Source organism: Mycteria americana, chromosome 3, assembly GCF_035582795.1.
Source record: "Mycteria americana isolate JAX WOST 10 ecotype Jacksonville Zoo and Gardens chromosome 3, USCA_MyAme_1.0, whole genome shotgun sequence".
In the NCBI taxonomy this organism is placed as follows: Eukaryota; Metazoa; Chordata; class Aves; order Ciconiiformes; family Ciconiidae; genus Mycteria; species Mycteria americana.
Genome location: NC_134367.1, coordinates 7,057,204 through 7,076,325, shown reverse-complemented (window position 1 = coordinate 7,076,325; position 19,122 = coordinate 7,057,204). Strand labels below are relative to the sequence as shown.

The following is a 19,122-nucleotide window of genomic DNA, read 5'->3' as shown; positions in this document are numbered from 1 at the left end:
GACTGGTATGAGCACCGGGATGAATCCAAGTGTAAAAACAAGTGGAAACCAGCTCCCTCTGTATAGCCTACTGCCATGGAGAGTGCATTTTCCCTTGGCTGCCATCACTTGTGACAGGTATCTGATAAATACAAGGGTAGCTTCACCTTCTGTAGTTATTTACCATTTGCATTTTGAACTCTTTCTGTTCTGATATGCAGACAAGAAGAAACTGCTTTTGGAGGAAACCTGGGTACAAAGTTTCAAGTGTGGAAACTGTTAGAGTCTTTGAAAGCACAGATGTTAGGACATACTACATCAGTTGCTTCCTGCCATCTGCAGTAAGTTCTAGGGTGTTAACACCTTATCCAGCACACTCTAGTACCACAGACCCAGTCTTCTTCTTCATACACACCCATCCCTCTCCTTGACTTGTGAGATGATGATTTCCAAAGAGATATGAATTTAATGGTAACCACTACAGATCCTATCCTATGATAACTGATGCTCTGCTCCAATTTCATCCAGAGCCTGCTGACATCATGGGAGTTTTATAGATGTTTAAAAAAAAACTTGGATTATGCCCAGAGAATAGATTTACACTTGAATATTTGAAAACCTTCTGTGATGAGGCCTTCTAGAAAGACAACTAACTTTAATGGGAAATTATTTCCCTGCTAGAGAATTGGCCAAAAATATATAATAGTGGTTTACTCTGAATTCTATGTAACAGCTACTTAGCTTTGGTAAACCAGCACAGCTCCATGGAAAATGAGTGTTGATGTACTGATTTATGTAACTATGGATTTGTAACCTTTAGATTTCTTGAGTAATTTCTATAGGAGCATTTCTAGAATCTTAATATATGTGCTTCTGTGTGACTTTTTCCAGTGTTTTGAGAGGTTCTACCAGTTATTTAATCTAAGTTTGAACTGTGGTTGAGAGTAAATGCATGGACTCCCAGCACTACCGCTTGCTATTGGATGAAGAAACAAAACATTCAAAGAATACACAAGAGAGGCAGGGTATGAACTTTCATTAGACATCAGTTCCACATGATGTTCTTTAACTGCCAAGTCCTAGAGCGTAAAGAGATTGCTGCCAAGATGTTGATAGAGCATTTCATCGCATTTCATCCATATGCTGACTTGTCTTCTACAAATTGTATTCATCATTTTTCACTGAAAACTGATGTCTTATGAAGTATGGAAAAATACCAGGCTGAGATTTATGCCCCTGCAGCTCTTTATCTTCTAGCCATCATGGAAATGAGGACGATGGTTAAGACAATGGTTCCAGCAATTCCACCAACTGTCATTCCCAGGATGTTCCCATGGATCTCCCTTGACTGACACCTCTCACCCGTATAGAAGAAGGCTTGTCCTGATGGGCACCTGGGAAAAATAAAGTACAGATTCACATGGATCAGGAGTTTTGTCCTGCCCTGTAGGCCCACCTCAAGGTCCTCACACTCACTATCCTGGATGGGCAGTTCCCATTAGAGGCGTTCACGTCACAACATCCCCACCTTGTTTGGAGGCTATTTACATCCCCTGGAAGCACCACAGAATGGGGTTTCTTTGTCTCCCCTTATGGCTGCTAGTAGAAACCAGTCACTGCAGTGAAGTGTTTTGTTCCTACTGTTCCTTGAAGACCTAGTGGCTCAGACCTCTGAGGTCTGTAGCTCTGAATACTTATTAGCTGCATCATTTGGTTCAGAAGAAAGTCAAGGCAAGGAGGGAAGAGGTCCGTGGTACCTGCAGCTTGCTCTCCCTTTCACATTCACACAGACTCCGTCATTCTGGCAAGGGTTTGGGTCACAGGGGTCTTGCAGATAAGGCAGCCGGTCTTGAACAGGCTCCATATCCTGGGCTGCTCTCTTCTGCCTTTCAAGAATGAGGCCTTCCGTGAAGGCAGATTGTTGAGGTTGGACAGGGACTTCAGTGTTATTGAGGTGAATTAGATCTTTTAAAAAGGGAAAGAGAGGAGAAAGACATCGGGTAACAGTGAGTGATGCTATATGTAGTATTCTTCATACCAGGGGCTCACAGGGTGCTTTGTGGACCAGAATGTACTCCTTGTACATTTGCCCTTTACAGAGCTCTTGCTGTACCACAGCAAGTTCTGCATATTTAAAGTACAACACAGAAAATAATACTGAAATTACAGTAACTAGTTAGGTAAATCAGTGATATTATGTACTTTGAAAAACTATGCCAAGTGTGGCTGTTCTGTTTGAAAATAAACAGAATGAGGAAGGCCTTTTAGTAAGTTCAATACTTAGAAATGGACATGGCTACTGGTTAGGGTGCTTAAAGGTGTCTAAGAAGCTAACCTTCAGTAAATCATTGCCATTTAGATTCCTCTGAACTCACAGTCACTTTAGTCAACATCACCCACCTGAAACTAAGACACAGAAACGCTTTTAAAAGTTGATCCCCATTAGAAGAGAAGATGACTCAGAGACAGGTGGCAATATTTACTTGGATGTGTGAAAAGAGATAGAAAGGATCACTCGTTTGTTTAAGGAGAATCAAGAAGAGGGTCTTTACCATGAAATTCTGCAAAAATAATCAGGTCATCATTCTTCAGGAAGCTTCTCCGTCTTATCTGGCTGTGGGATATGAAGTTAGTCCACCCCCAGGGTACACCTCTATAGCAATTGCACGAGGCATCAAATTTTCCAGCAATTGATGGTTTGTCCCATAGTGAGGTTCTGTTAGCATCTGCAAACAGAATATGAGTGATGAGTAAGAACCACAAAGTTCTGCAGCTGGAAGTATGACATGACTTTTTTGTGAATTACAGTGTTAAATGGGATTTATGCTGTAAAATCAATTTCAGAGCTGAAATGCCCAAACAAATCACAGAGGACTGACAAATTATGGGTGCCAGCAGATCCTTAGATATGGTCTGCATGAGGACTCGTAGTCTATGTGAGGGCATTTAAATTCCACAACTCCCCTTTCACTGAGGACTAACCAAATGCAAGTTACCTCCTCGTTGCCACCAGCTAAGAGCTCCCTCTTGCACAAGGACACTTCCTCATGAGGTTTTAAGTACCTATGGTTTAGAGTCTAGCAGATTTTGTTCATTGTTATGGTTCTGTTAAACATATTCATACCTAAGGTTTAAAACCTCCTCCTGAAAAAGCGTGTACTAAACTTCCACTGGAAAAAGTGAAGAGGGATGGAGATTAATCTCTAGTATTTTATTCTCTACCAAACCCATTATTGTCCGGTTGTTCTTATTTCTTTGAATTAACACATCCATGGGAAATCCTAGGGGTGGATGTGGGACTATGGTGCTACATCATGCTGTATAAACCTGGAGTTAAAAGGTAGCCCCTGTCTGAAAGAGTTCATAATCTGCAGTCTACACCCAGCCAAGCAAGACAGGCTTCAAATGCTGCAGACTGATCTCACAGGTGTTTTCAGGTATTTTTTTTCTTAAATACAGCTACAATGTGAACCCTGTGCATTCAGCTCATGTATGTTCAAGTTAACCAAGCCTCCAAAATGCAGTTTTAACTTAAATTGTTGTTGATTTAGTAATGGAATACAGCACCCTGCTGACATTACACCATCCTGTGGTGATATGTCACCTATCATAATGGGCAAACCACAGGTAGAATGGGAATTGCCAGCTCTTAGGAGAACTCTGTATTTAGAGTCAAACTCACATATCCCAGGGATTGCTTATAATAACACCAACCTTCTATGCATCACTTTTCACATTAGGTGATCTTTCACAGACAGGAATTCTGAGTCATACACAGGAAAGTCATGCACAGGAAAGTGTCCCAAATTGGGAAATGCAGCCAAAGTTGCCCAGCTCCGAGTCCTACACTCAGTCCTCTGACTTGGATTCTTTGGCTTTCATTTTCATCACTCCTCCAGGCAGGCACCACTTACCTGAGCTAATATGGTCTTTGCTTGTGGTGAAGCTTTTGCTTGAGGACATCCTTTTCAAGACATCAGGGTCCTGGTCCAGCACTGTGAGTATAGCTTGGCGGTTCAGAGCTGGCCACTCCAGAACACCATCATTCTCTCCACTGCACAAGTGAAAGGCAATGCGAATGTAGCCATTCATATTGAAGTGGGGATACACACTTATGCCAAAACCGTAACCCTCAGGGCTATAAAACCGAGGGCTTTCAATAACATCATTTGATGCGTTTGCGAGGATTTGGCTGAAATTCCGAATGACCCACACAGCTGTGGGACAGGGGGTCTCTGTCAGTGTGACGTCATCGATAGCAATCCCACCAGATGAAGAGCTGGTGTTGCCCTTTAGTCCTTGGAAGAGGTAACGGAACTTCTTCTGAGTGTTGAGGGTTACATGGGCAATTTTCCAGTTATAGTCATTATCCGCTTTGGTAAAAGGAAAGCAAAACATTGCCATCAGCATGATTAGTGATATTATGAAGCAGCTTATTCCTAGCCATCCATTCCAGCTGCATTTTTAGACAATTGGACCTCTCACAGATTCCTGAGGGCTAGAGATCTTAAGCTGATATTATGATTATAATATACGTACATTGCCTTATCATCTAAATGCTTTGGACACATTGTATTAGGAACTCTTCACACATTAGTGAACGACAGTCTCTAGTATAAAGGGCAACAGTCTAAAGGCCAAGACATAACAATTGGAGGGGAGTCAATGACCCAATATGTTAGAATTAACTGTTGCTGCCACTTTTCCAGGGACTTATGTGTCCCTGCAAACTGCTGCAGCTTGATATAGGTAGGTTATCACAGGTCTTGGGTTTTGACAACATACACACATAGTACCACAGTGGCTGAATTTGTCCTGTTTAGCAAAATCACCCGAAGTGGGAACTCAATTCACATTTCCAAAATTGCATATGTTTTATATTTCCAACCATATAAAAATCAGGCTGGGATTCTTATTGACTGCAGATGAGCACAGGTATTTACATCTGAACAGTTCACTGTCAGATCATATAACAGCCAGTGGAGATCTGGTCCAGCAGAGTTTGGGGTCCCTCTCAGTCACTGAGTGTAAGATAACATTATTAGGAACATTGTGACTTGTGCTGTGGAGCACCTAAATTGCATTATTACAACCCACAGTTTCACTGCTAAATGCACTCATGTAATACCAAAACCCTTAGCTGCATTGCAAGATATTCTGGTAGCTTCAGGAAAATCTTTTGATTTCTGAGCCAATCCACTGCATTCATGGGCTCAGTAAGAAAACTTTTCCTCCCCCATTATTCTATATATTCCTCATATTTCCAGAATTACCTTGAAAGGTTTGAATTTTCCTCATCTTGCGAACATTTCCAGTGCCATCATCCTCTTTAAGCCAGATGATCAGCTTGTCAGAAAGGCTTCCTGTGGTCTTATAAAAGAACTGAAGGCACTGCTGAGTTCTCTTTGGATAAAGGATTCGAGACTCTAGGATTGCCACCTCACCTGTGTTGCCAGAGCTGGTGCTGAAGTACATGAAATAGCCAGCATCTGTGAAGAAAGTGTAGAGTGTCACTGTGTCTTCGCAGATTTCTTGCTAGCTGCATGGTGTAAATTTATCATTTCAACTCCACTTTTTTAGTAGGCCTAAGTGTAGTACTTAACGTGAATAGTAGAGGAAACCGTATATGATAACCATCCAAGACAGACCAGAATAAGAACAGGACTAGTAGTTTAGCTTATATGGAACTCATTGCTGGCAGCTTATGTCAGTTTTGCATTAGTTGGTCCAGTTGGAAGGTGGATGCCTCAGGGATGTCAGAGATATGAGACAGAGGATTCAGTGCTAACTGCAAGTAACCAGTAAACATATTTTTTCTTGATTTATACTAAAGATACTCTAAAGATGTGATCTTAGAGTTCATATGCTATATTACCTTGTAAAGAGTAAGGTAATTTCTTATCAGTGATGAAGATAATAAAAAAGAGTTGGACACAGAACTAGCACTCTCCTGACCTTGAATATGAAGAAGCTCTTTTTTACAGCTTGCCCAAAGACTTTTGGAAACTCAGCTTCTCAGTTTGGGGAAATTATTTAAGAATTCCTGCCCCTCTAGTTTAATTTCCCACTAACATTTTCTGAAGTGTTCTTTACTTTATATTTGAAATGTCTACTTTTATCTTTATATTTACAAGGGATTCACCATTTGCACAAGTATTTTATCTTGGTATCACATGGACTTGTCACGTCTTATCTGTATTGCATTGCTCTTTCGTTATTCATTATAGACTATGATTAATTTAACACGTGAAATTCTTTTAGCTGTTGTGTGATAGCTTCCTCTGTTGGGGGCTGGTTTCTCGGACTCTTGTCCAAGCTAACATCTAGGGCATCATCAGTTAAACCTGCAGCTGCATAAACACAATACAGCCTCCTGCATGGTGAGTGGAGCTGTTCGAGCTGCTCTGTTTATCGTGTTCGCTCTAACCATGTCAGGGGAATATTCTCCATTACCTCCCTCACTGTAGCAATGCTTTGAACTCATACCCATAGAAAACTTGCCAAAGATACCTAGTCGCTTTAGGCACATATATGACACTTCACCATAAGTTAAATTTATGTTACATTTAGGTATGTTAAACGTAAGTATGATCACTGTTGCTCCAAGTGAGAAACAGGTCTGTGAGCCTTATTCAGGTGCCTAACTTTGTTGTTGAACTTCTTATGGTATCAAACCCCCAAATGATCTAGACTCTACCTCCTTTTTGATAAGAAAGTCAAATAAAGGCAACATTAACCATCTATGGCAATTAGAACACGGCCTTAGCAGACTTCAGCATGGAGATACAGGGATCAAATCCAGAGCCAGACTGCCAGCTGCTCTCTAAATGTTAGGCTGTACTTTTCCTCCTTCGGTTTAGCCAGTAATAAGTAAAAAACCCAAGAAGTTAAAGCTGTTTGGGCAAAACACGATCCATCTGTGTTAGAAACCTAAAATTTGCCCCCACTTGAGATGACTGCAGAACCAGTTCTCCAAAAATGTCTAAGTTTGAATGAACCAAGGGTCACTGAAGGCATCCAAAAGGAGAGGCATCCCCTACTCATGCAATTCATTTAGACACTCTGGAGATCTTCAGAGGCACCTACCCTTCTCCATTAACTCTTCAGATAACGTCCATACTTATTTTGTACTGAGTCACTAGATGCTAAAGCATAAGTGCAAGTTACGTGCTTACTTTAGGCAGATTGGATTTTACCTGATAATCTCAAACAACTCAGCTGAATTATTTTTCAGTTTACAATTATACTATATGGGACAAAAAACAGATAGAATTTTAAAATTCAGATGAGGGTTAGGAGCATGTACTTCTAGAAGCTGTCAGATGGTTTTCTTGAGTTACATTGCATTTTTGGAGCTGATCAACAAGTACCAGCATTATAAGAGGTTGAAGACCTGTTCTTCTTTCCAGTGGGTGTGTCACATAAGGGGAATAGTCTACTGAGTGCAGCAAGTCAAATTTTTCCTTTATCAAAGAATAACAAAGCACAACTGAATGTGCTTTAGGCCAGGGTTCTTTCACTCTGTACTTAGGCAAAACTTACCACAAAAGTACTTTTTTTTTGGAAGTCTCTCATTGTTTTCCCTGTCTAAATAATGACAAATCAGGCCCTTGCTTTTCAGAACTGCTTGTTGGGATTTAATCTTTATTCTCACTTGTAAGCTAACACCTTGCAACTGTGACTGGGGCTGACTCCACTCTCTTTGAGATTTTCTTCCTTTGAAAAATGGCAAAATTACCATGTGAAAAAGAAAATTATGCCTAAACTCCTATCATAAAATACTTTGCAACTTTCTTTTACCTCCAGAACCAGCACTCCTCAAGCTTAGCTTATCATTCACTTTGCAAACACAACATTTATGAGTGGCTATGAGTGCTGTTTCATTCTTATCACGGGGTAACATAACTCTTAGACTTTGGAAGTTGCAGTAAATCCTTTTCCAGGTTATATTTAAAAGGCCTCTAGTTAAGATTGTTCTTTGTCCTCTTTTATCTTGCTGGTGTGGAGAACATTCCACTATATTGAAAAAGCTTAATGAGAGCATGAGTGCCACCATAAACTAACACTCACAGGGCCAAGACACGTGAAAAGAAAAAGGGCTTTTTGCTTAACTAGACACATTACAACTCAGATGTTTGCTGTGTAGTCTTCTAAATATGGTCATTTAATCCTGTGTTTTCAGAGTAGCCAGTGCTGGGTTTTCTCAAGGGTTGACTACAACAGGTTCAGAGAAGTTGTTAAAGACACTGTAGTTAAAGTACACAGACGAGCACAGACATACACAAGGGACCATCACTCCAGCTCACCCCTTTTCCATAGGAAAGTGTTCTGTTACTTTGTTTTACCTCTACAGCGCCCAGAAAGTGTGTGGTCTTCCTGCCCTGGAGCACTGCCGTGTTGATGGACCCAGTCTAGATCATCTCTGGTGCCCTGAATCATGCCACAGATATTTTCAAATTCAAAAGAACACTGGTCCAAAAAAGTGTGAGTTGAAGCTGAAAAAAAATGCACACATGGTTACCTCCAAAGTAGAATCTCATTAAAATTTCTGCTCTAATTCTGGTTGTTTTTTTTTTTACACTAGTATAGTCATGATGTAGAGAAGACAACCCCCAGCAGATGTGAGCCCAAAGACTCAAAAGAGGAAACGTTTAATTCCTGGAGGGATTCCCTGCATAAAGACACCAACATTTGACCACTTTGCAGAAGGTTAACAAACTCCCATGCCACAGCTGAAGCACAGTGACTGGTGGTGGCTGTCTTTATGCCTGCTTGCAAGCCTTGGAGAGACAAATCACTCTGTGAATAGTGGTGGTGTTGCATTTAACCGTTCCTCTGCTGGAGGTTATTGTTCTTCATGGCTCACTTGTCTGCTTGATGAGCATGAGCACTGTCCTTCCACTTCGAGCAAAGTCCACCCAGTTACCTTAGGCCGGTTCAGCTGAGTTTGCCTGCAAGTGGATGCTTCTGTTGGCAGATCCATGGGGACAAGAACTTCTCACAAACAATCACACATGGTGATAACATCTTCAACTGGCTTAGCAACCAACTAGACAGAGTGTCAGACTCTAGACTTAGCCAATCTCAGGTGCAAAATAATCTAATTTAGACTGCATGTCAGTAAAGAAGGACAAAGTATAGTTGCATTCACCTCCCAAAAGAGGCACAATGAAGCTGCCCACACACCAGCAGAACACAACTACATGTCTGAACCCCTACGAGCAACATGGAAGAAAAGATGTGAATGGATTGACTTTCATTGGCTAATTGAACTTTTACAAAAGTAATGACAGTTAGCAGAGTCAAAGAGAGGGATGAGGAGGCAATAAAAAAGTTGTGTCTCTACAGCACAGGTCCTCTCCCATACCACCTCAAGAGCACCTGAGAAGAGTTTTTGTGGTTTTAGAGACATAAGGGAGGTAAACCAGCCAGGCTCAAGTGTAAACAAAAAAAATACATTTTGCCATGGTTAAATTATGACTTACTGCAGTTATACATGCGATTCAGTCTTTCCAGGTCAATGGCACTGAGGTCTAGACGTTGTCCAATTATGGTATTAAACTCAGGTATCTTCGCTGTGATTGTGGGGATGCTTTCATTTTTGTTAAATGAAAATGGTTCATAGTGCATCAATGATTCATAGTCATAGGGGGTGTTCAGATCAGTGATGAAGCTGTCATCGTACTTCAGAAAATTGTGCTCTTGGCCTGGTAAAAGAACAGAAAAGTGCTTCATTTTTAGAGAAATTGGAAAGGAAATGGCTTTAGCATGGCCCCTTGGATACAGTTTTCTGAGGCAGAATTGATATACTCAAAAGCAATTACTTTATGATAAAATACTCAAATTTAGCAAGATTTGTTTATGAAGTAATTTCAGCAACAAAGCAGTGTCTTTAGATTGTAGTTCTGCACCCTCACATGTGACTTCAGTAAGTTCAAAATCAAATATCAATGAGCTCTAAAGAATGGGATATATAGGACGTCAGATTAGATGGTCTAATAGTAAGCATCCTGAAGGATTAAGTTTAAGGATTAATGTACTCCATTCCAGAGCCTGTGAATATTGATGCAAACGTTTCCCAGGATATTAGATCGTATATGAACAAGAAGAGGCCCTGGAGCCCTCTGCTTATTAATGGGACAGGTATGACAGTCCTGGAGTACTTCCAGGTTCTGTTCTTCTTTGAAGCAAAGAACACATTAGGAATCTGTGGAAAAAATGATGTTTTTACCCTAGATTGACAATATTGCTATGATATTTCTATTGAAATGTCTTTTTGGAAACATATTTATCGTGGTTTCTTAGAGAAAGTTTTTCATTATTAAGGTGTCTGCTAGGGCCATTTCAAATATTTTGGTATGGAAGTAAAGAGAGATTGCTAGCATTTCCAACTACAAATATTTTCAGAGTATTTGGCATTCGCTCTCCAAGAAGAAACAGCACATGACTGCGCTCGGTGGATAATTACAGCTTCTCTGTGTAAAGGCTGCCCTTCCCTTCTGCAAGTCCATTCTGGTGCAAAGGTCTTCAGTCCAAGCCTTAAGATTGTATAAGAGCTTGGGATTGTTTTCTTACACATACTTGAATTGCACCTTTTATCAAAAAGGGTGAGAATCTTGATAATTAAGTGCTATCACTTTTTATAGTTGGGGACAAAATCTTGGCATGACACAGGCATGTGTAATGATGCTGGGTTTTAAGATCATTACTCGGCAAAGGGTAACTTCTATGTGTTTTTAAAAGAAATAAACCATACAACAAGGAGGCTATTTCATTAGGCTGTCTTGTGTGTTTTCTCTGAAATCTAATAGGCTTATTAGCTTTTCTGTCAACAGCAACGTGAATAGGGGATCTCTCATCAGCCATCTATCTGCATTGCAGTTTATGAAAACACATTATGCCAAAAACTGCTACCATGCTATTAAATTTGGGGTTGCAGATCACTAATGCAGGAACAGATGTGCATGCACACACCCCCACAGAGCACAATCATATCAGCCTGATTTCCCTTTAGAGGAGGAGCCATCTTTCAAATGGCTTCAGTAGAAGTTTTCTACTTAATGAATTTGCCTAACTGGAAAATGAGATTTTACAGTATGAATAGAAACCCACATAATATAGGAATTGACTGTAATGATATCACACCAGCCCCAGGACTCCATTCAAAATAGTGTCACACTAAAGTCCATCATCTGTACCATTTTTTTGGTGTTCCAGATTTGTAGCTACTCAATACACGACAGGTAAGTTGAAAGTATTGAATGATATATTTTTTGGAAAGAAAAAAAAAAAAAGAATGCATGGAGAATTGGCACTGTTTTGTCAAGCTTTTCAATACCTCCATACATCATGGAGCTCACAATAGTGCATTATAAGTACATTGTAAGTCTTCTTGCTTTGGAGGTGATTAGTTACAGCGCACAGCAAAAAGAGGCCCAAAAGTCAATCATCAGGATGAGACCGAGTTAGTAATAAGGTGAATTGTTTTTAGTGCTGTTCATAACTAAAAATGATGGTCTGCAAAATCAATATCCACAACCCATCTACTGCTCAGCCACCCCAAAAGAGACTACACGTACAGGATAGAAGCAAGTAGGAATGCACACGGCCATTCAACTTGGAGCAATTCAAAATATCAGATACTGCACTTAGAGGTCAGCAGAAATTGCTTGTAGCAGCAGTTCTTATCTATCCAAAAGAGACCACAGTAGTCCCTGAATCTTGTTCCTTTCTGATTACTATTTTGCATGTATTTTTCACTTATTTGCAAAGATGGTGAGTGCATAAACCTGGAGACTGAAGTGATCGGTTTGTCCACACAGAGCATGAGCAATCGCAGGGCAACTTTGCTGCATTGGCACCATCACTGGCATTGCAAAGCACCACCACTGGGAATGAGAGTTTAGTCTTTGCTAGCATGCCTTTCAGACTAGCATGCCTTTTTATAGACTCCCATTCTTGCTTTTTCAAATATATGATCATTAAGTAGTATGGAAGCAGACCTCACAGAGTTCAGCAGGAGAAACTGCCTCGGGACCAGGGGGACTGCGGAGAGTTTGCTGAAAGTCATAAAGCTACTGAACCTGATGATACTAAGCCTGAAGGCAAGAACCCACAGAGACACACTGGGCAGGGGAGAGCAGGATAGAGTCCTTTCAGATTTTGAGAGGATTTTGATTAAAGAAGAGCCAACTCAAAGCTCACCATCCCAGTAAATTTACGATTTGCATTACACAGCAAGAGAAAACAGACTCATAGAGAGGGGAAGTGATTTGTTCAAAATCAGAGAGCAGACCAGTCCTGGAGCCAATGGGAAATAAAGTCTTCTGACTTCCAAGCAGGGCCTCTCTCTTCTGGCCTTAGACAATCTCTCGTCTTTGCCCAGAAAAGTTGTATCAAAATCCTGCTGTATCTACAGATTGATTTACAGTGGTCTCAGGTGTGGCCCAGTGTTTCTAAAATCATACCTTTAAGAAGGTCTTAATATCTAGGAGGAAAAAGAAGATACTGATGAGTCTGCACTTTACAAAATCTGAATTGAAGGCCAAAACCCACCTGTAGTAATTTCATCCCACCAGATGGTCACATAGTCATCCCGGTCCGTCCTTGACTGCTCATGATAAAATCCCAAAGCATGCAGGATCTCATGTTGCACAATTGCTCTGTAGTCACACCGTTCCCCAATAGAGAGGTTCTGTCCAGTCTGCAGGTCCCCCACCATGGACCAACACCTGAGAAAGAGAGAGATCTTACTGTCTGTTAAACAGAGTTTTCTCCTCTGTATTTAAGTTCTCGTTCTGCTCACTGGATTTAAAGTAATACCAAAATAGGTTTAAATATCAAAGGAGTAATACAAATCATTATTTAGGTGCTAACTAAGTGTCTATTTAGGTGCTAACCAAGTGTTTGAGATCCACAGAAGTTTAGTCCTATGTTAGCTGCCATTTTGCAAGAAACATGCCAAAACCCACACTATATACATAGAAACAGTAAACTCGTCAAGACTGAGCTTTTCTGCAATCACTTGGGCTAGAGAAAGGATCTAGGAGGATTTAGGATAGCAGTGTTTGGTCCTTTTTAACATCAACTATGCAATGCATTGGCCCTAGGCAGGAAATTACGTCTCTTTGTGTGAGAGCATGACTCAGCAGAGCCTAACCATGATTGAGGAGGGAGCTCCTCAGCCAATTCACTGGGAACGTTTTGGGGTAGCTCGAGGGTAATGTGAGAGGCAACTGCTAAAGAGCACCTGCTTGGACCGTAGCTTCATTTGCACATCCCAAAGCAGTGTCAGGTCAAGTTTGTTGAAGGAGCTCTGAACACAGTAATGTGGGTACTGAAAACAAAGAGCTTGAGCCTATGGTCTCTTGAATAGCTGCTACCAGGAGTTTGCAGTACGAGGCTCTTCAGCACCAACTTGTCAAAAATCATGGTGCTTGCACAGTCTTGTAAAAGAATTGTCATAGAACGTATTACCCAAGGAAGAGCTGAGGGCAGAAATATCAGTGCCTATAGGCCTTTATGAAGTTCTGGGAGAACAAGATATATTCACAGCTGATATAGTGAGATGATTTTTGTGCCTTTCTAGATGTTCTTTCAAAGCATGTTTCGATGTAGGAAATAAATCTTTCCAGGTCCTGGAAAACCTGAATCTCTGAGTATAAAACCCTTTCAGATTTTGAGAGGACCTTTCATTAAAGAAAAGCCACCTCCAAACCATAGCAATATTACAGTAAACTAGCTTTCAATAGGTTGTGGGTTTGGGGTTTTTTTGACCTGTTTTCCAAATATTTCAAAACCTAAATTCTGGCTATTCACATCCTGGGTAAGCTAAGAGGATGTACATGGGGGTGGTTTCACCCACCACTGAAATGGAAAAAAACCCTAGGTAGGAAAGCGGGAGCAGTGGAAGAAAGCCCAGAGATGCTGGGATTCACCTTATTGAAGAGTAACCATCCAAATATTAGGTGCCCATTCCAAGTTCATCACCTGAACATCCTCTGCAGTCAGCAGGGGGAGGGAGCTGCTGTCAAGCTCTGTGTCTAAGAAGGTAAGATGGGTTGCTTTCTCGGTGGCCTCTTTTTCTCTGCTGGCGACAAACTTAGACTAAACTTTTAGACTGCTGAAGTCAAATGGAATGAATTCCCAGCTGATTCTACACAGCAAAACTGAACAGAAATTGATATAACCCTTACCCGCTTTCTTTTCTAAAGAATATGTAGGTTGTCTCTCCTTCATATGGCTTGAAATCAATGCAAGACTTAAGGCGGAACATTTCAAATGCCTGGAGAATGACTCCTTTGGCATTCAGATCTGGAAAACATGCATCAGGAAGGTACATTTAACACACTGCAGATCATTCACCCTGGAGAGGTAAGGTGTGCACACAGATATATGCATGGGAACAAAAGAAAAATGATTGAAAAGAGAAATGATTGAATTTGATTAAATTATGTTTTGTTATGATAGCTGTAGAAGAAAAAAAATGGTTTTGATATAAAGGAGCCATCTAGTTATTAGTGAATTTTAATGTGAGAGAACCAGTTCTGAAAAAGGCATATTTTTTATCACAGTGACTCCAGTGCAAATAAGGATTGGAGCTAAAATCTGAATAAAGTATCTGCATTACCTAGGTCGTCACCCAGAATATAGGGAATGGGGAACTTCCATCTGTAGGTCTCATTTCTTAGGGCATTTCGCTGATTTTTCTGAAAAGGGAATTAACAGCTGCTGATGCATTTGCTGCGGGGAGATGGGCTGATTTGTACCAAAAATACAATTAGGACAAGTGATAGATATAAAGTTTGTAATTACTTACGGGAAGCAAGATATCACCCTGAAAGAGGTCCAGTCCAGCAGCTGAAAAGTAATTTAATGAAAGATAATGTAAATGAAATATACCAAATGTATTTCACCTCATAAACCATATTGAGCCTACTTATACAAGGTTAATGTCCTTGGGCATTTACAGAAAATAAAGAAGGACCAGCCTCTTTACACTGAAATATAGGGACAGGCCTAAAAGTAACAGTAGTTTCTACTCAATATTTACTACTCAGCAATGGCTGCATTTTTGGTGGCAGAAATCTGGTGGCCACCGTTATCCACGTCTAGTTTGATAACCTCTTGCTTGCTCTCAGGCAGTGGCAAGTCACACAGTGAGACAGTGCTCTAGAGAAGATAGTAATAGTAAGTGATGCATCAGGAAGAATATTGTACACTGCAGCATCAAAGGATACATGGAAATTTGCATTACAGGAAATAAAAAAAATAGAGGAGGACAGTACGGTGTGTTGTGTCTTTTCCATTTGATTTCCTTACCGCTTATATAGAAGCTCAATAAACATCTAAGCTATTTTCCACTTTGTAAAACTTTATAAAAATCATATAGAGATGGGGGGGAAATGCTGGTGGGACTCCAGAGCCTTTCCAATTGATACAGCGTGTTACTGCCTTAACACCATGGGTCTGTCCAAACTTCAGAAGTGAAAAACATCTGCACCCCTTGTTTCCATAGGGTTACAGTCCTAGCATAGATTCATCTGTCATAGCCAGAGGAAGGTAATTCAGAGCTCACTTAATTATATTTCTCTTGTTACCATGAACTACCTGACCATCAGTCACCCATGTCTTTTTTACAATACTGAAAATTCAGCATTTTGCTCATGATTTTTCAGGCCTTATGAGAATTTAGGCATGAACTCACCTAAGTTTATGTCTGGAATGTCTTTGATTATCTCACCGACATCAGCATCTGCTGCTGCAAGACAGACAAAACATTATGCGTTCAGATGTGGTGGCACACAGCAAGCAAAAGAAAATGCTTCAAAACTCAAGAGTTCACAGAGCACTTACCAGCTTCACTGGAGAGGTGCCTGACCTGAAAGGGAATAAAATACAACCAGTATAAGGTAGGAGATGTCTTTGGACTGAGAGGAGCCTGTAGAAATCAGGTTTCTACTTACAGAGACTGGAGTACCATACACATGGCATAACAGAAGCACTAGGCAGAGCGGGAAGATGCTGGAGCCCATTTTTGCAATGGAAGAAGAAGCTGGTCCCTCTCATCTCTTGCAATATATAGGGCATGATGCTGAGCTTTCCACAGAACATTAGCCAACCAGCTTCGAACTTTCCACCTTTGTAACGTTATTATAACAGCAAGATTTTCCTCCTAAATGGCACACGATGGCATTGTTGTTATCAATTACCCAAGTCCACTTTGGAGGAATGTTACAGAGGGGAACGTGATAACTTCATGTCTTAAGTGCAGCTGGTGAAAGGCCCACACAGCCTTCCTGTAAGAACATCTCGGTCTTGCCCAAAGTTGCTGACTCCTGCCAGTGTGCTTGTTACCTGTCAGCATTACAATCTCGACTGCACAGGAGGAAAGCCACATGCCTAAGCAGAATTATTCTGGGTTTATAGCACTCCAGTGACATTAGAATTTGGCCCAGTGCTGTCTTCAATTAATAATTAACATCATATTGTAAAGATTAGAGATAAAAGACATATGATTATGAATGCCCTAACCGTGTTTTCCCACAGCTAATCCCATCCCAGATGCCCCAGTGCACAACATGCCACCCTTTGCCTCCAGAGGTGGTCACACACATCAGTAGATCCTTGGCCTTCCAGCTTGATGCTCCTTTCTTTGCTGGTGGGTTTCAGAGATGACAAACTCTTGTCCTTGCACTTTGCTCTTTTCTTTGTCAGGGGACATGGGTCAGGGAGGGCAGATGGGCTATCGGAGCCAAGGCTCCAGAAAGCTCTAGATCTCCCGCAGGTTCTGTATCATACCTGTTATCCCCTTGCAAATGTCCCATGTGCCCTGGAGTGTCACAGTGCCTTAAACTTAGGCAATTGAATCCTGCTCCCTCATTTCACATCTGAAATTACAAGCGATGAAGGTGAGGATGTCCACCTCTGTGATCAGCAATTAGGTAGGAAAAGGCTTGTGCCAGAGACACCACCACCCACAGCACAACACAGAGGGCTTGAGTAGGAAGAGAAGAAAAAGTGCTCTGAAGGTGCTTCACACGCTGCTTCCCAGCAGTGTTGGCGAGAGACACCGGACTTGAGTGTAAAGAAGCCTCAAATGCAAGTATGTTTTGAGTAGGAAATGTGCCTGTGTACAGTGACTACCCTGTCCTAGAAAGGATTCAGTCCTCCAACCTAAGCAACGTATTTTCCTCCAAGCAGATCGAAGTAGGAAGCTATTTGTATGAGATCACACTGCAGAGGAATAAGTACTGAGATCTTTTCTTTTTTTGAGAAGAAGGGCCCCACAGCACTGATCTTTCACCTAGCGTACATGGGTCTCCTTCAACACTTGCTTTTATGAACTATTATTTCGAAGGCCACTGATACCTAAGCAGAACAGGACACACTACTAGTAAAAGAGAAGCATGCCTCCAGATACATTATGAAAAGGCTGTTTTCACAGACGAGCAAAGAGAGTCAAAACACAGCACAAAGGCCATGATTTGCAGATGCGTAGCAGTGGATGTGAGAAAGGAACAAAAAACTGAAGCAAAATCAGAGTAGTCCAAAAAACACTTGGTTTTTAGTCCCCTTAACTTAAAAATTACCCAAGAAACCAAAGAGGATGTCTAAAGATAAGTCATTCTGTAGGCATATATTTGAGTTTGTAGAGGACAGTGGTTATGCAGCCATCTCATGTTACACTAATGCAATTTAATATATTCATTTAGCACCTTGCACAATGCATGCATTTCCAAATGCATCATATATTCAGTTCATGTGGCAAGGTTTTGTTAGCAGGGAGGCTACAGGGGTGGCTTCTGTGAGAATACACCAGAAGTTGCCCCCATGTCAGCCAGAGCCTGTTTCGCTGGTTCTAAGACGGACCTGCCACCGGCCAAAGCTGAGCCCGTCAGAGATGTTAGTAGCACCTCTGTGATAACATATTTAGGAAAGGCGAAAAAGTGCTGCACAACTGCAGCCAAAGAGAGGAGTGAGAACATGTGAGAGAAACAGCCCTGCAGACACCAAGGCCAGTGAAGAAGGAGGGGGAGGAGGTGCTCCAGGTGCCTGAGCAGAGATTCCCCTGCAGCCCATGGAGAGGACCATGGTGAGGCAGGCTGTCCCTCTGCAGCCCATGGGGGTTAATGGTGGAGCAGATATCCACCTGCAGCCCATGGGGGTTAATGGTGGAGCAGATATCCACCTGCAGCCCATGGGGGTTAATGGTGGAGCAGATATCCACCTGCAGCCCATGGGGGTTAACGGTGGAGCAGATATCCACCTGCAGCCCATGGGAGGGACCCCATGCTGGAGCAGTCTGTTCCTGAAGGACTGCACCCCGTGGAAAGGACCCACACTGGAGCAGTTCGTGAAGAACTGCAGCCCATGGGAAGGACCCACGCTGAGAAGTTCATGAAGGACTGTCTCCCGTGAGTGGGACCCCATGCTGGAGCAGGGGAAGAGTGTGAGCACGAAGGAGCAGCAGAGACAATGCGTAATGAACTGACTGCAACCCCCATTCCCTGTCCCCCTGTGCCGCTGGTGGGGAGGAGGTAGAGAAGTCAGAAGTGAAGTTGAGCCTGGGAAGAAGGAAGGGGTGGGGGAAGGTGTTTTTAGATTTGTTCTTATTTCCTATTATCCTAGTCTGTTTGAATGGCAATAAATTAAATTCATTTCCCTAAGCTGAGGCTGTTTTGCCCATCACAGTAATTTGGTAAGTGACTTCCCTGTCCTGATCTTGATTGATGAGCTTTTTGTCGTGTTTTTCTCCCCCTGTCTTGTTGATGGAAGGGGGAGTGATAGACCATCTTGGTGGGCACCTGGTGGCCAGCCAAGGTCAACCCACCACAAGAACCAAACAAATTCCCATTCTGCTTTCATGAAAACTTCTCAGTAATGTTGAATTGGGTCCAGACGCAGATGAAGGTAGGGAAGCATGCTATTCTTCTAGCAGTGACCTAATGAGCTGAATACTTGGGAGTGAGCATTATCAAAAGGTGGGCTTGAAGAAGTGGTAATGGCCGTGGGGAGAAAAAGGAAGTCCTGGAACAGGATCTTGGAAAGTCAAGCACTGGTGCTTCTGGCTAGGGAAGGCTGGACAGAGAGACTTCATACACAAGAGCTGGGAAATAAGCATTGCCATCAACAAAGATAAAG

At 41.7% G+C, this 19,122-nt stretch overlaps 1 protein-coding gene across 1 annotated transcript; it reads right to left on the bottom strand.

Annotated features, from left to right (window-relative positions):
• Positions 1 to 1,225: 1,225 nt before the first annotated feature.
• LOC142407618 (meprin A subunit alpha-like) lies at positions 1,226 to 16,013 on the bottom strand. The gene is made up of 14 exons (XM_075497248.1): positions 15,945 to 16,013; positions 15,835 to 15,859; positions 15,686 to 15,739; positions 14,798 to 14,838; positions 14,609 to 14,687; positions 14,175 to 14,292; positions 12,535 to 12,710; positions 9,465 to 9,686; positions 8,325 to 8,474; positions 5,253 to 5,468; positions 3,894 to 4,352; positions 2,532 to 2,705; positions 1,737 to 1,944; positions 1,226 to 1,373 (listed from the first exon to the last, which is right to left on the bottom strand). The coding sequence occupies exons 1-14, from the start codon at positions 16,011 to 16,013 to the stop codon at positions 1,226 to 1,228; spliced, it is 2,139 nt and encodes a 712-aa protein (XP_075353363.1).
• Positions 16,014 to 19,122: the final 3,109 nt, after the last annotated feature.

Bases quoted from the DNA above. Each gene is read 5' to 3' on its own strand.
- LOC142407618 (XM_075497248.1), bottom strand. From the start codon at position 16,013: ATGGGCTCCAGCATCTTCCCGCTCTGCCTAGTGCTTCTGTTATGCCAT. The intron at 14,293-14,608 runs GTAATGCAGATA...CATGTTTTCCAG, and splicing joins TATTCTGGGTGACGACCTAG to ATCTGAATGCCAAAGGAGTC. The intron at 1,945-2,531 runs GTAAAGACCCTC...CCTTTTTAAAAG, and splicing joins TATTTTTGCAGAATTTCATG to ATCTAATTCACCTCAATAAC.